The 13,437-nt window shown below is 45.9% G+C and overlaps 1 protein-coding gene across 1 annotated transcript; it reads right to left on the reverse strand.

Annotated features, from left to right (window-relative positions):
* Nucleotides 1-5,187: 5,187 nt before the first annotated feature.
* On the reverse strand, nt 5,188-10,774 carry LOC149436280 (uncharacterized). The gene is made up of 2 exons (XM_089661756.1): nt 10,339-10,774; nt 5,188-7,425 (listed from the first exon to the last, which is right to left on the reverse strand). The coding sequence occupies exons 1-2, from the start codon at nt 10,738-10,740 to the stop codon at nt 7,006-7,008; spliced, it is 822 nt and encodes a 273-aa protein (XP_089517882.1). The 5' UTR covers nt 10,741-10,774; the 3' UTR covers nt 5,188-7,005.
* Between the last annotated feature and the right edge of the window lie 2,663 nt (nt 10,775-13,437).

The raw sequence follows: 13,437 nt of genomic DNA on the forward strand, positions 1-13,437 counted from the left end.
CCTGAATCACATGATATGGAGGGGATTGGAACACCTGAATCACATGATATGAAGGGGATTGAAGCACCTGAATCACATGATATGGAGGGGATTGGAGCACCTGAATCACATGATATGGAGGGGATTGAAGCACCTGAATCACATGATATGGAGGGGATTGAAGCACCTGAATCACATGATATGGAGGGGATTGAAGCACCTGAATCACATGATATGGAGGGGATTGGAGCACCTGAATCACATGATATGGAGGGGATTGGAGCACCTGAATCACATGATTAGGAGGGGGGACACCTGAATCACATGATTAGGAGGGGGGACACCTGAATCACATGATTAGGAGGGGGGACACCTGAATCACATGATTAGGAGGGGGGACACCTGAATCACATGATTAGGAGGGGGGACACCTGAATCACATGATTGGGAGGGGGGACACCTGAATCACATGATTGGGAGGGGGGACACCTGAATCACATGATTGGGAGGGTGGGGCCAATACTTTGTATGTTTCCTGATGGTGTCATCATGCGTGTTCATGTATTGGTTGGGGTTTGTCTCGTCCGTTTCCTCTGGGGATGACTGCAGAACGCACAGCTCGGCTCACGCTGCAAAACACAGAAGTGCACCGACCACAACATGCTGGAGGAACGAACAAAACCAGACAAAGCCGGAAACCTTTATCTGCCAGCGACGCCCACAGCGTACAGAGGCGACCGAACAGCAGATTGTTCACTATAAAGCTGAATGTAGAGACAAAATATTTCAGGACTTTTGAAGCCATAAAGAGAAAAAGTTTTCTTTTCCTTTTTATTTTTTTCAGGAATAGATGGACATTTGTGGAAAAATGTAAAAATAAAGTCATTGTGGAGCAGTTTTACAACTTAACCCCTCACCTACAGGCACTGCCGCCCCTTCCCCCCCCCCCCCCCTTCCTGTCCAGGCCAATTTTCAGCTTTCAGCACGGTCACAGTTTGAATGACAATTGCGCGGTCATGCGACACTGGACCCATACATCATTTTTATCATTTTTCTGAGACAGATAGAGCTTTCTTTTGGTGGTATTTTTTGCTAAACAAACTAAAAAAGTCAGAACATTTTGAAATAAAACTTTTTCCTTAGTTTCTGTAATAAAATTTTGTAAATAAGTAATTTTTCTCCTTCACTGATGTGCGCTAATGAGGCTGCCACGATAGGCACTGATAGGCGGCACTGATGGGCATTGATGAGGAGGCACTGGTGGGCATTGCTGGGCATCACTGATGGGCACTGAAAGGCAGCACTCATATATGGCACTGATAGGCAGCACTGACTGGCATTAATAGGCGGCACTGATTGTAACTTCTAGGCGGCACTGATGGGCACTAATAGGCGGCACTGACTGGCACTGATAGGGAGCACTGACTGGCACTAATAGGCAGAACTGACTGGAACTGCTAGGTGGCACTGATGGGCACTAATAGGCAGCACTGATGGGCATTGATGAGGAGGCACTGGTGGGCATTGCTGGGCATCACTGATGGGCACTGAAAGGCAGCACTCATATATGACACTGATAGGCAGCACTGACTGGCATTAATAGGCGGCACTGATTGTAACTTCTAGACGACACTGATGGGCACTGATAGGCGGCACTGATTGGCACTGATAGGGATCACTGACTGGCACTAATAGGCGGAACTGACTGGAACTGCTAGGTGGCACTGATGGGCACTAATAGGCGGCACTGATGGGCATTGATGAGGAGGCACTGGTGGGCATTGCTGGGCATCACTGATGGGCACTGAAAGGCAGCACTCATATATGACACTGATAGGCAGCACTGATTGGCATTAATAGGCGGCACTGATTTTAACTTCTAGGCGGCACTGATGGGCACTGATAGGCGGCAATGACTGACACTGATAGGCAGCACTGACTGGAACTGCTAGGCAGCACTGATGGGCACTGATAGGCGGCACTGACTGGCACTAATAGGCAACAGTGACTGGCACTGATAAGCAGCACTGACTGGCACTAATAGTTGGCACTGAAAGGCAGATCTGATGGGCACTGATATGTGGCATTGATGGGCACTGACAGGTGGCACTGATGGGGCTACACTGATCATCTGGATACTGATGATCAGTGTACATGTCCCCTCTGAGGAATGCCAATTACCGGCTCTCTTCTCCTCCTGCACTGTCGGCAGGAGGAGAGGACTGCTGATAACCGGCATTTCCTATTACATGCGATCAGCTGTGATTGGACACATCTGATCACATGATAGAGCATGGCACTAGTTGTCTTTTTTTTAGATGTCTATAAGGATGTCTAAGAGGCATTCTTCCCCGTCACAAACATCGTAGAGGGCCTTCTTCCCGACAAATTATTTTAGGAGAGGGGTTCCCTGAGACTTGAACATTATTTTAAGGGTTCCCCTGGTTTAAAAAAAGGTTGAGAAAGGCAGCAAAGGAACTTCACTAGACCCCCCATTGGTCTAATTGCTGCAATCACCTACCTGGTACAGAGAAAACACATGAAGCTCCTTTATAGAAGTCTGAGCATCCATCCAGGCATGGTACAGTCATGGGCAAAAATCTTGCCTCCCCAACCCCCCCCCCCCGTATTTCTGTCGGATAACGCACCACTTCACCCTGAAAATTGTAAATACAAATGTTTCGGCCTACTCATGTTTTTTCCTTCTGTTTGTATTGGTGACACAAAAAAGTGGAGAAACAAAAAGCCAAATCTGACCCATTCCATGCAAAACTCCAAAAATGGATTGGACAGCATTATTGGCACCCTCCATGTAATATTTGGTAGCACACCCCTTGGAAAAAATACCTGAAATTGATGGTTTCCTGTAACCATCAATTAGTTTCTTTCACCTCTCTACTGGAATTTTGGATCGCTCTTCTTTCACCAACTGCCCCGGGTCTCTCAGATTGGACGGGTTCCTTTCCCCAACTGCTCCAGGTCTCTCAGATTGGAAGGGTTCCTTTTCCCAACTGCTTCAGGTCTCTCAGATTGGAAGGGTTCCTTTCCCCAACTGCTCCAGGTCTCTCAGATTGGAAGGGTTCCTTTTCCCAACTGCTTCAGGTCTCTCAGATTGGACGGGTTCCTTTTCCCAACTGCTCCAGGTCTCTCAGATTGGAAGGGTTCCTTTTCCCAACTGCTTCAGGTCTCTCAGATTGGAAGGGTTCCTTTTCCCAACTGCTTCAGGTCTCTCAGATTGGAAGGGTTCCTTTCCCCAACTGCTCCAGATCTCTCAGATTGGAAGGGTTCCTTTCCCCAACTACTCCAGGTCTCTCAGATTGGAAGGGTTCCTTTCCCCAACTGCTCCAGGTCTCTCAGATTGGAAGTGTTCCTTTCCCAACTACTCCAGGTCTCTCAGATTGGATGGGTTCCTTTCTACAACTGCTCCAGGTCTCTCAGATTGGAAGGGTTCCTTTCCCCAACTGCTCCAGGTCTCTCAGATTGGACGGGTTCCTTTCCCCAACTGCTCCAGGTCTCTCAGATTGGAAGGGATTCCTTTTCCCAACTGCTCCAGGTCTCTCAGATTAGAAGGGTTCCTTTCCCCAACTGCTCCAGGTCTCTCAGATTGGATGGGTTCCTTTCCCCAACTGCTCCAGGTCTCTCAGATTGGAAGGGTTCCCTTTCCCAACTGCTTCAGGTCTCTCAGATTGGACGGGTTCCTTTTCCCAACTGCTCCAGGTCTCTCAGATTGGATGGGTTCCTTTTCCCAACTGCTTCAGGTCTCTCAGATTGGAAGGGTTCCTTTTCCCAAACTGCTTCAGGTCTCTCAGATTGGAAGGGTTCCTTTCCCCAACTGCTCTGGGTCTCTCAGATTGGAAGGGTTCCTTTTCCCAACTGCTCTAGGTCTCTCAGATTGGAAGGTTCCTTTTCCCAACTGCTCTAGGTCTCTCAGATTGGAAGGTTCCTTTTCCCAACTGCTCTAGGTCTCTCAGATTGGAAGGTTCCTTTTCCCAACTGCTGTTCTGAGATCTCTCCACAGGAGCTCTATGGGATTGAGATCTGGACTCATTGCTGGTCAGTTCAGTCCTCACCAGCACTTTGCCTGAAACCATTTCTGGGTTTTTTTTTGACATGCGCTTTGGGTCATTGTTCTGCTGTACAACCCATGACTGCTGACTGAGACCAAACTTTCTCACACCGGGCCCTACATTGCACCCCAGAATTCCTTGGTAGCCTTCAGGTTTCATAATGTCATGCACACGGTCAAGACATCCAGTGCCTGAATCAGCACAGCAACCCCAAAACATCAGTGACCCTCCACCATGTGTGACTGGAGGGACTAAATTCTTTTCTTTAAAGGCCTCACTGCTTTTTCTGAAAGCAGTAGAATAATGGGAAGTATATGCAATACCTGGCCAATGCCGCTGGAATTTGGAAATCACTGAAGTAGACACCACTACTACACCAATCTCCACTTGCCTCTGGGTCCCGTGACAAAGTGGTTGACCTGATGCATCGTGAATGGCTTCTCAGCATGGGCACCATTCAGAGAATACTTTGCATTTGGTGAAGGAATGAAAAGCATCCTCTGATTGGACGAGGTGGAGAGCTTGTTTTTGCTGCCTCCCATGATGTTTGTCATGGGGAAGGATGCCTCTTACTGTGGTGGCTACAATGTTACCTTCATAGACATCTACATTTGGTGTTATGTTGTTGGCTTTACCAAGTGGTGTTGGCCCTGGAACTATGCAGTCACCGTTACATGGGAGCCTTACATTCATTCAGAAAATACAAAGCGTTCTCTGAATGGTGCCCTGCTGAGTGGCCAACCACCAGTATTCACAATGCGTCAGGTCAACCTCTTGGCAGGGGAACCAGAAGCAAATGGAGATCTCTGAAGTAGCTATGTAGTAGCTGTGTCTACAGTGAATTCCGGCTTCCCAAGTCATTGGCCATGTATGGTCCTTACAAAGATTTCCAAGGACTTGACTGCCTTGGTCTGGAGCTGAATTACCCACTTGACCTCTGGAAGATTAACCCCCTCCCCCCCTCCTTCCTGACCAGGCCATTTATTGCTGTATGGCACTGTGTTACTTTAACTGACAATTGCGCGGTCATGCAACGCTGTACATAAATTAAATGTATTGCATTTTTTCCCCACAAATAGAGCTTTCTTTTGGTGGCATAAGACCAATGCTGTGTTTTTTGTAAAAAAAAGAAATACGCCAATTTTGAAAAAAACAATATTTTTTTTACTTTCTGCTATAAAACATATCCAATAAATTTTTTTTTTAACAAAATCAAATTTTTTTAAGGTTTAAGCCGATATGTAATCTACTACATATTTTTGGTAAAACAAAAAAAAGTCCCAATAAGCGTATATTGATTGGTTGTCGCAAAAGTTATAGCGTCTACAAACTATGGTTAATGGATTTTTAGATCAATTAATTAATTGTACTAGTAATGGCGGCGATCAGCGCCTTATAGCAGGAATGCGATATTGCGGCGGACAATCTGACACTAACTGACACTTTGTGGGAACCAGTGACTCTAATACAGAGATCTGTGCTAAAAATATACACTGTCACTGTATTAATGGCACTTGCTGGGAAGGGGTTAAACATCTAGGGCAATCAAAGGGTTAACTGTGTGCCTAACCTGATGTGTAGTATGTGTTGTTTTTTTATAACTTATGGATTTGCTGGATTTTATTCCCTGCTTTACACGGAAACAAAATCCAGCACATTGCCGCTGACAGGGCACAGCTCTGCCTAGTTTACATAGGCAGAGCTGTGTTCTGTCTCTATCCTTGCCGATCAGTGGGTGCCAGCGGGCATCCATTAGCCGGCACCTGCTGACTAATCACAGCAGAAGCGGCGCACTGGGCGCCCTGGGCACACTGGGCGCATGGGCATGAGTGCCCTACCAGGAAGAGGAGAATCACGTATGTATACTTGACTCAAGTCAACTGCACTGCACACAGAAGCTGCCCTGTAGCAATCAAGCTGCTATAGGGTGGTAGCCAACTGGTTATTGAGTACAGTGCCCAGGGATTAAGGTATTTCAAGCTAAGGTCCCACTTGTGCCTCACAAAAGGTAAAACTAAGAACTGTCGGGCCCATTTCACATGGGTGCCCTCCATTCCATCTCAGCAGGGGATCCTAGACTCATCACATGCTTCCTGATCCCAGCATTGTGCCCTCTTGATCCCCTCCTGTACTGTGCCCTCCTGATCCCAACATTGTGCCCTCTTGATCCCCTCCTGTACTGTGTCCTCCTGATCCCAACATTGTGCCCTCTTGAACCCTTCCTGTACCGTGTCCTCCTGATCCCGGCATTCTGCCCTCTTGATCCCCTCCTGTACTGTGCCCTGCTGATCCCAGCATTGTGCCCTCTTGATCCCCTCCTGTACTGTGCCCTTCTGATCCCAGCATTGTGCCCTCTTGATCCCCTCCTGTATTGGGCCCTCCTGATCCCAGCATTGTGCCCTCTTGATCCCCTCCTGTATTGTGCCCTCCTGATCCCAGCATTGTGCCCTCCTGATCCCAGCATTGTGCCCTCTTGATCCCCTCCTGTATTGTGCCCTCCTGATCCCAGCATTGTGCCCTCTTGATCCCCTCCTGTATTGTGCCCTCCTGATCCCAGCATTGTGCCCTCTTGATCCCCTCCTGTATTGTGCCCTCCTGATCCCAGCATTGTGCCCTCTTGATCCCCTCCTGTATTGTGCCCTCCTGATCCCAGCATTGTGCCCTCTTGATCCCCTCCTGTATTGTGCCCTCCTGATCCCAGCACTGTGCCCTCTTGATCCCCTCCTGTATTGTGCCCTCCTGATCCCAAATTGCCACACCCACCAATTTACTCTCTAGGGCCTCTGCTTTAAAAAAATGATATATAATGTTTGGGGGCTCTAGGAAATTTTCAAGCAAAAAAATACATTGTTACATCATCATCATTATCTTCAAGCAATGGAGAACTTTCTGATTCTACATGTTCCTTTGATTTTGGTTTTTCCACCATCTGGTTCTCCAACATTCGCTTTGGGCAATTTCAAATCATTTGTATTATTTGGTCCACCTCCTGATCCCCATTGGTTGATCCTGACGCATTTGTATTGTTTGTTTCATTGTTTTCATTTCTATTTTTTGCTATTTCAGTTAGTTTAGCTAAGCCGTTTTTTTTGGCATCAGCAACAGTCTCTTCCAACCTTGACATCCAGTTGGATTCACCAGTTGTATCGGTTGTAAATTTTTCATCAGTATATTCGACCTCAATCAGCTCTTCTATTTCAGCTTTATTTATCCCTTTAGCCTTCTGTCTTATTCCATCTTCGATGTCTCTTGTCACATGGTGCTCGCACTTTTGCTTACGCCATTTTCTCAACGTATTTCTTCCACATTCTCCACACATGCAGCTTGCTAAGAAGAGACTGAGCCCAATGAGCAGACATATTAATCCGAGTCCAACGATCTGCACAAGAGTTAGCAACAAATTCCATTAGAGAAATGTCATCCGTTGGGGGATGTTTATTCAAAACATAAGCATGAGACTTTAACCCCTTGGCGCCAGCGCCTCCCGGCCCTTTAAGGGTTTCATAAGCCAGGAGGCGGGGCAGGGTTTAGGGTCATGTGACCACTGTGACATGCCGTCACATAATTGGGAAAGGTCCCGATCGAAAGAGGAGATCGTGACCTTTCCGTGAGTACCAGATATGTGTTCTGGGAGCGTGCAAATGTGCAGCCACTCGGCGTCTAGGCCCAGACTGCACTGTGCCCTCCTGATCCCAGCATTGTGCCCACTTGATCCCCTCCTGTACTGTGCCCTCCTGATCCCAGCATTGTGCCCGCTTGATCCCCTCCTGTACTGTGCCCTCCCGATCCCAGCATTGTGCCCGCTTGATCCCCTCCTGTACTGTGCCCTCCCGATCCCAGCATTGTGCACGCTTGATCCCCTCCTGTACTGTGTCCTCCTGATCCCAGCATTGTGCCCTCTTGATCCCCTCCTGTACTGTGCCCTCCTGATCCCAGCATTGTGCCCGCTTGATCCCCTCCTGTACTGTGCCCTCCTGATCCCAGCATTATGTCCTCTTGATCCCCTTCTGTATTGGGCCCTCCTGATCCCAGCATTATGTCCTCTTGATCCCCTTCTGTATTGGGCCCTCCTGATCCCAGCATTATGTCCTCTTGATCCCCTTTTGTATTGGGCCCTCCTGATCCCAGCATTATGTCTTCTTGATCCCCTTCTGTATTGGGCCCTCCTGATCCCAGCATTGTGCCCTCCTGATCCCAGCATTGTGCGCTCTTCATCCACTCCTGTACTGTGCCCTCCTGATCCCAGCATTGTGCCCTCTTGATCCCCTCCTGTACTGTGCCCTCCTGATCCCAGCATTATGTCCTCTTGATCCCCTCCTGTACTGTGTCCTCCTGATCCCAGCATTGTGCCCTCCTGATCCCCTCCTGTACTGTGCCCTCCTGATCCCAGCATTATGTCCTCTTGATCCCCTTCTGTATTGGGCCCTCCTGATCCGAGCATTGTGCCCTCCTGATCCCAGCATTGTGCACTCTTGATCCCCTCCTGTACTGTGCCCTCCTGATCCCAGTATTGTGCACTCTTGATCCCCTCCTGTACTGTGCCCTCCTGATCCCAGCATTGTGCCCTCTTGATCCCCTCCTGTACTGTGCCCTCCTGATCCCAGCATTCTACTCTCTTGATCCCCTCCTGTACTGTGCCCTCCTGATCCCAGCATTGTGCCCTCTTGATCCCCTCCTGTACTGTGCCCTCCTGATCCCAGCATTATGTCCTCTTGATCCCCTCCTGTACTGTGCCCTCCTGATCCCAGCATTATGTCCTCTTGATCCCCTTCTGTATTGGGCCCTCCTGATCCCAGCATTGTGCCCTCCTGATCCCAGCATTGTGCCAGCTTGATCCCCTCCTGTACTGTGCCCTTCTGATCCCAGCATTGTGCCCTCCTGATCCCAAATTGCAACAGCCACCAATTCACTCTCTAGGGCCTCTGCTTTAAAAATATATATGTTTGGGGCTCTAGGAAATTTTCTAGCAAAAAATACTGATTGTCACAGAATTTTGAAATGCTACAATTTTGGCCATATTCAATATATTTCAAAATATATTCAGATTTTTTTTTAATGTATTTTTAAAAATATTTGTCATAAATTTTGTAATAAAAACACATATCAACATACTATGTCTATCTATCTATCTATCTATCTATCTATCTATCTATCTATCTATCTATCTATCTATCTGTTATCTATCATCTATCTATCTATCTATCTATCTATTATCTATCTATCTATCTATTATCTATCATCTATCTATCTATCTATCTATCTATCTATCTATCTATCTATCTATCTATTATCTATCTATCTATCTATCTATTATCTATCTATCTATCTATCTATCTATCTATCTATTATCTATCTATCTATCTATCTATCTATCTATCTATCTATCTATCTATCTATTATCTATCTATCTATTATCTATCTATTATCTATCTATTATCTATCTATCTATCTATCTATCTATCTATCTATTATCTATCTATTATCTATCTATCTATCTATCTATCTATCTATTATCTATCTATCTATCTATCTATCTATCTATCTATCTATCTATTATCTATCTATCTATCTATCTATCTATCTATCTATCTATCTATCTATTATCTATCTATCTATCTATCTATCTATCTATCTATTATCTATCTATCTATCTATCTATCTATCTATCTATCTATCTATTATCTATCTATCTATCTATCTATCTATCTATCTATCTATCTATCTATCTATTATCTATCTATCTATCTATCTATCTATCTATCTATCTATCTATCTATCTATCTATCTATTATCTATCTATCTATCTACTATATATATATATATATATATATATATATATATATATAAAATAAAAAAAAAATATATATATATTTATTTAAATATATTTTGGAATATATATTGAATATGGCCGAAATTGTAGCTTTTCAAATATATGTCAATATATTTGGGAAGAGTATTTTTAAAATATTTTTCTTCCATATGGGCAGTTGCTAACACATTGACCAATCAGAATTCCTCTGATTCATTTGGAAGCCCTAAGGTAAGAAGGGGAAGAAGAGAGGGGCTTTGAAAACTCCAGACCACTACGCTGTGTGGGCATCACCCACGCAGGTAAGTGCTGGGGGGGGAACCGGGGAAGGGAGGAGCATAGAGCATGCAGGGTGTTAATTCATCTTTTCATTTTTAACGATGGAAGGCGGCAAGTGATGGAAGCTTGTTGTTGATTGCAGGGCTCACACACACATAAAGATAATAAATATATACGGTATAAACAGATATAAATAACGTTTACCTTGGCTACTGGCCTTGCTATGGCATTTGGATCTTCTGGCTTTCTCAGAAAACATTTCAGGTAGTCTCCATCAGTTAATACAATCAAGATCCATATTGTAGGAGCCGTACAGATTCGAATGAAGGTGTAGCATTTACAGCATGTACAACAGCCACATCTTGGGCAGTACGGTGTCCCTGATGGATATCCGCAGAAAAACTTGCATCCAAGAAACAGAAGAGTCAGCCATGGGACAAAGATGAAGAACATACTGTAGACAATTGCCAGTGAATAGTTTTTGGGACATACAAAATCGCTTTCCATCAATTTCTGCAGCAGTATAAGTAGCAGAGCCAGGACTGTAGTGGTCACAATATTGAAAGAAGAGCAGACATACGTTCTGAATTCAGCTATCAAATTCATTTTTGAAGGAGAAGAAATGTATCGGTCTGGTGTAGGCAACTACTTGTCTGCTGAGCCTCAATAGCTACCAAGTCCTTTTCTGAGGGATATAGAAGTAAAGGTTGAACTTTGGGAAACATGAAACTAAAAGTAGAAAACCACTTCTCAGTGCCTCCGGTGTTCCCGTCCAGACAGACTCTCACCACAAGTTGTTGGCCTACTACTGCCAGTCAGGTCAGGAACACTTGTGTTTGGGGATCAGGGCCGTGGATAAGGGGGTACCACCAGTCCTCCTGTATGGGGCCCAGGCCAACGGGGGGGCCCAGGCAGCTGGGTGAATTAGATGTGGGCAGGGAGGGTGATCAGCATGGTGTGAGGCAATTACTAGAACCAATGCCCTGTATGGCTCTCTCTGCAGCAGCTGTAAGCATGAATACAATGAGTGATCAGTACCGATCATTCACTGTGTACAAAACTGAAGCACCATAAACTGTGGTTTTTTTTTGGAGGGTCCTTTCAGGTCGACTGTATGGGGCCCCAGGATTTCTAAGCTACACTAAGTAGGGGGCAGAAATGAGGGTGAGATATACAGTATATATATGCAGTATATACTGTATATGTATACTGTGGGTGGAGAAGAGGTGGAAGAGTTAAGAAGAAGACCGGGTAAGAGATGAAGAGCTGAATGGGGAAATGGGGTCGTCTGCAGTCTATTTGATGTTTTACAAAGTGGTTTGCTCTAGATTTTCTCTTTGTTGATTTGCTGAAGTGCTGGGCAGAAGTGCACCACATAATCAGAGAACCCACTTTATCAAAAGAGAACCAGCATGTGCTCACCAGCATGTGCTCCTCCCATAAAGCTTGGTCTAGCCTTCTGCTGTGATAGGTGGGGGTAGTACTTGCCAATTAATCAACCGAGAGCAGGGGGGCCCAGGCAGCTGGGTGAATCAGATGTGAGAAGGAAGGGTGATCGTCACGGGGGGGGGGGGGGGGCACTGGAACCAATCCACTATATGGCTCTTTCTGGCTTCTTCTCCTTAACCTCCCACTGGCTTTCAGCTGCTGCAGAGAGAGCCATACAGGGGATGAGTTCCAGTAATAGCCCCCCTGTCGCACCCTTCACCCTCCCACATTTCCCCTTACTGCCTGGGCCCCCCTGTGTGCCCCCACCCCCGCAGTGCTTCTGGCTTCCCTCCTCTCCTCCTTAATGGCAACTGCAAGCCCACCATAGGATCCTTCAAGATAGAGAATGGGGGAATATGTCACATTTACCAGTACCCTCCTTTCCTGCATGAATACGAGTGATCGGTACTGGTCACTCACTGTGTTCATTCATAAAACTAAAGCATAGTAAACTGTTTTTTATTGGGGGGGGGGAGAACCTGTCAAGTTGGCTGTATGGGGCCCCGTGGTTTCTAACAGCAGCCCTGTTGGGGATGTACATCTAAGTCTGCAATGGCTTGTTCCTATGGGTCCTTCTCAGATGGTGTACCGTCATGCGTGCAAATAAAATACCTGGGAGGATCTCATAGCGTGAAACCGTTCTATTTTATCAAAACGCACAGAAATATCGTAAAAAAATGTACACTCACGTTTGTAGGTTCCTATAAGAACTGGAACTGGGTATGTATGGCCTGCATAGGGAGGAAAAGATGGCTGTGCATGTGTAGGAAACCAGTGTGTGCTCCACCAGGGGGATCTGATGTCACGGGAAGTGAAGTCAATACGTTGACCACACCTTGTCCGGTTTCATTCTGATTGGACGTCTTCAGGAAGTTGCGGACGAGGTGCGGTCTACGTGCTGACGTCATATCTTCCCATTGGAGCACACACTGGGGATATTTAAGGTCTGGCTTTTAAAAAAAAAAATTTGATGTTTACCAGCTCTGTGAGGAGGAGGAACACGAGGCGCCAAGACTAAGTGCAGATTATTGATGTCACGATTGATTGATAGGTATAAAATCAAGCTCATCTGTATAGGGCCACTCTCCTCCATCCTGTAGGGTACCGCGGGCAAGCCAGAGTGATAGCTGAAGCTGTAGGTGTAGCAGAGGGAATCTCCCTTAGGTGTATGGCTGTGCTGGAGCCGACCAACGGCGTCTGTAACCCGGGATTGGCCGCACAACCAGCGCGGAACGCAATGGCGGAAGTGACGTAACCACACTGAACAGGCTGGTTTTGCACAGAGCTGCCCCAATCCTCTTCTTCTCGCGTCCCCCGCCAATGCTTATGGCTCATCCCCCTTGACCAGTGCCCCCAATTGCAAGCCTCTTTTTTTTTTTTTTTTTATATGCAATAGTTTTTTTATTGTTTTTCAATACATACAGAAAATACAAAGGACCACAAAGATTGGAAGTGACAGCAACAGTGTATCTCCAGCAAGGTTAGATAGATGAGTTTACACATAAAAAAGAAAAAACTAACTTGGGTCACTGAGTGCCCCAATGCAGATTGCAAAGTCATGTGACTAGTCGTAATGAGAAAATTATAAAAAAAATAATATTTTACAATTTATACCAATATATCCCGACTTTACAGGACTTAGTAAGGGCATCGCAATTCAAAGAATTCAACAACACGAAGTACTCGTAAGTATGGTTCTGATGAACTAGAGCAGGGGGTCTCCAAACTTCCCAAGAAAAGGGCCAGTTTACTGTCCTTAGGGGGGGCCGGACTATGGCCAGTGGAAGTAGAACATGCCCCATCATTGGTTTTAAT

The sequence above is a fragment of the Staurois parvus genome, unplaced genomic scaffold (assembly GCF_062004578.1).
Source record: "Staurois parvus isolate SC_StPar_1 unplaced genomic scaffold, SC_StPar_1.0 ptg001381l, whole genome shotgun sequence".
In the NCBI taxonomy this organism is placed as follows: Eukaryota; Metazoa; Chordata; class Amphibia; order Anura; family Ranidae; genus Staurois; species Staurois parvus.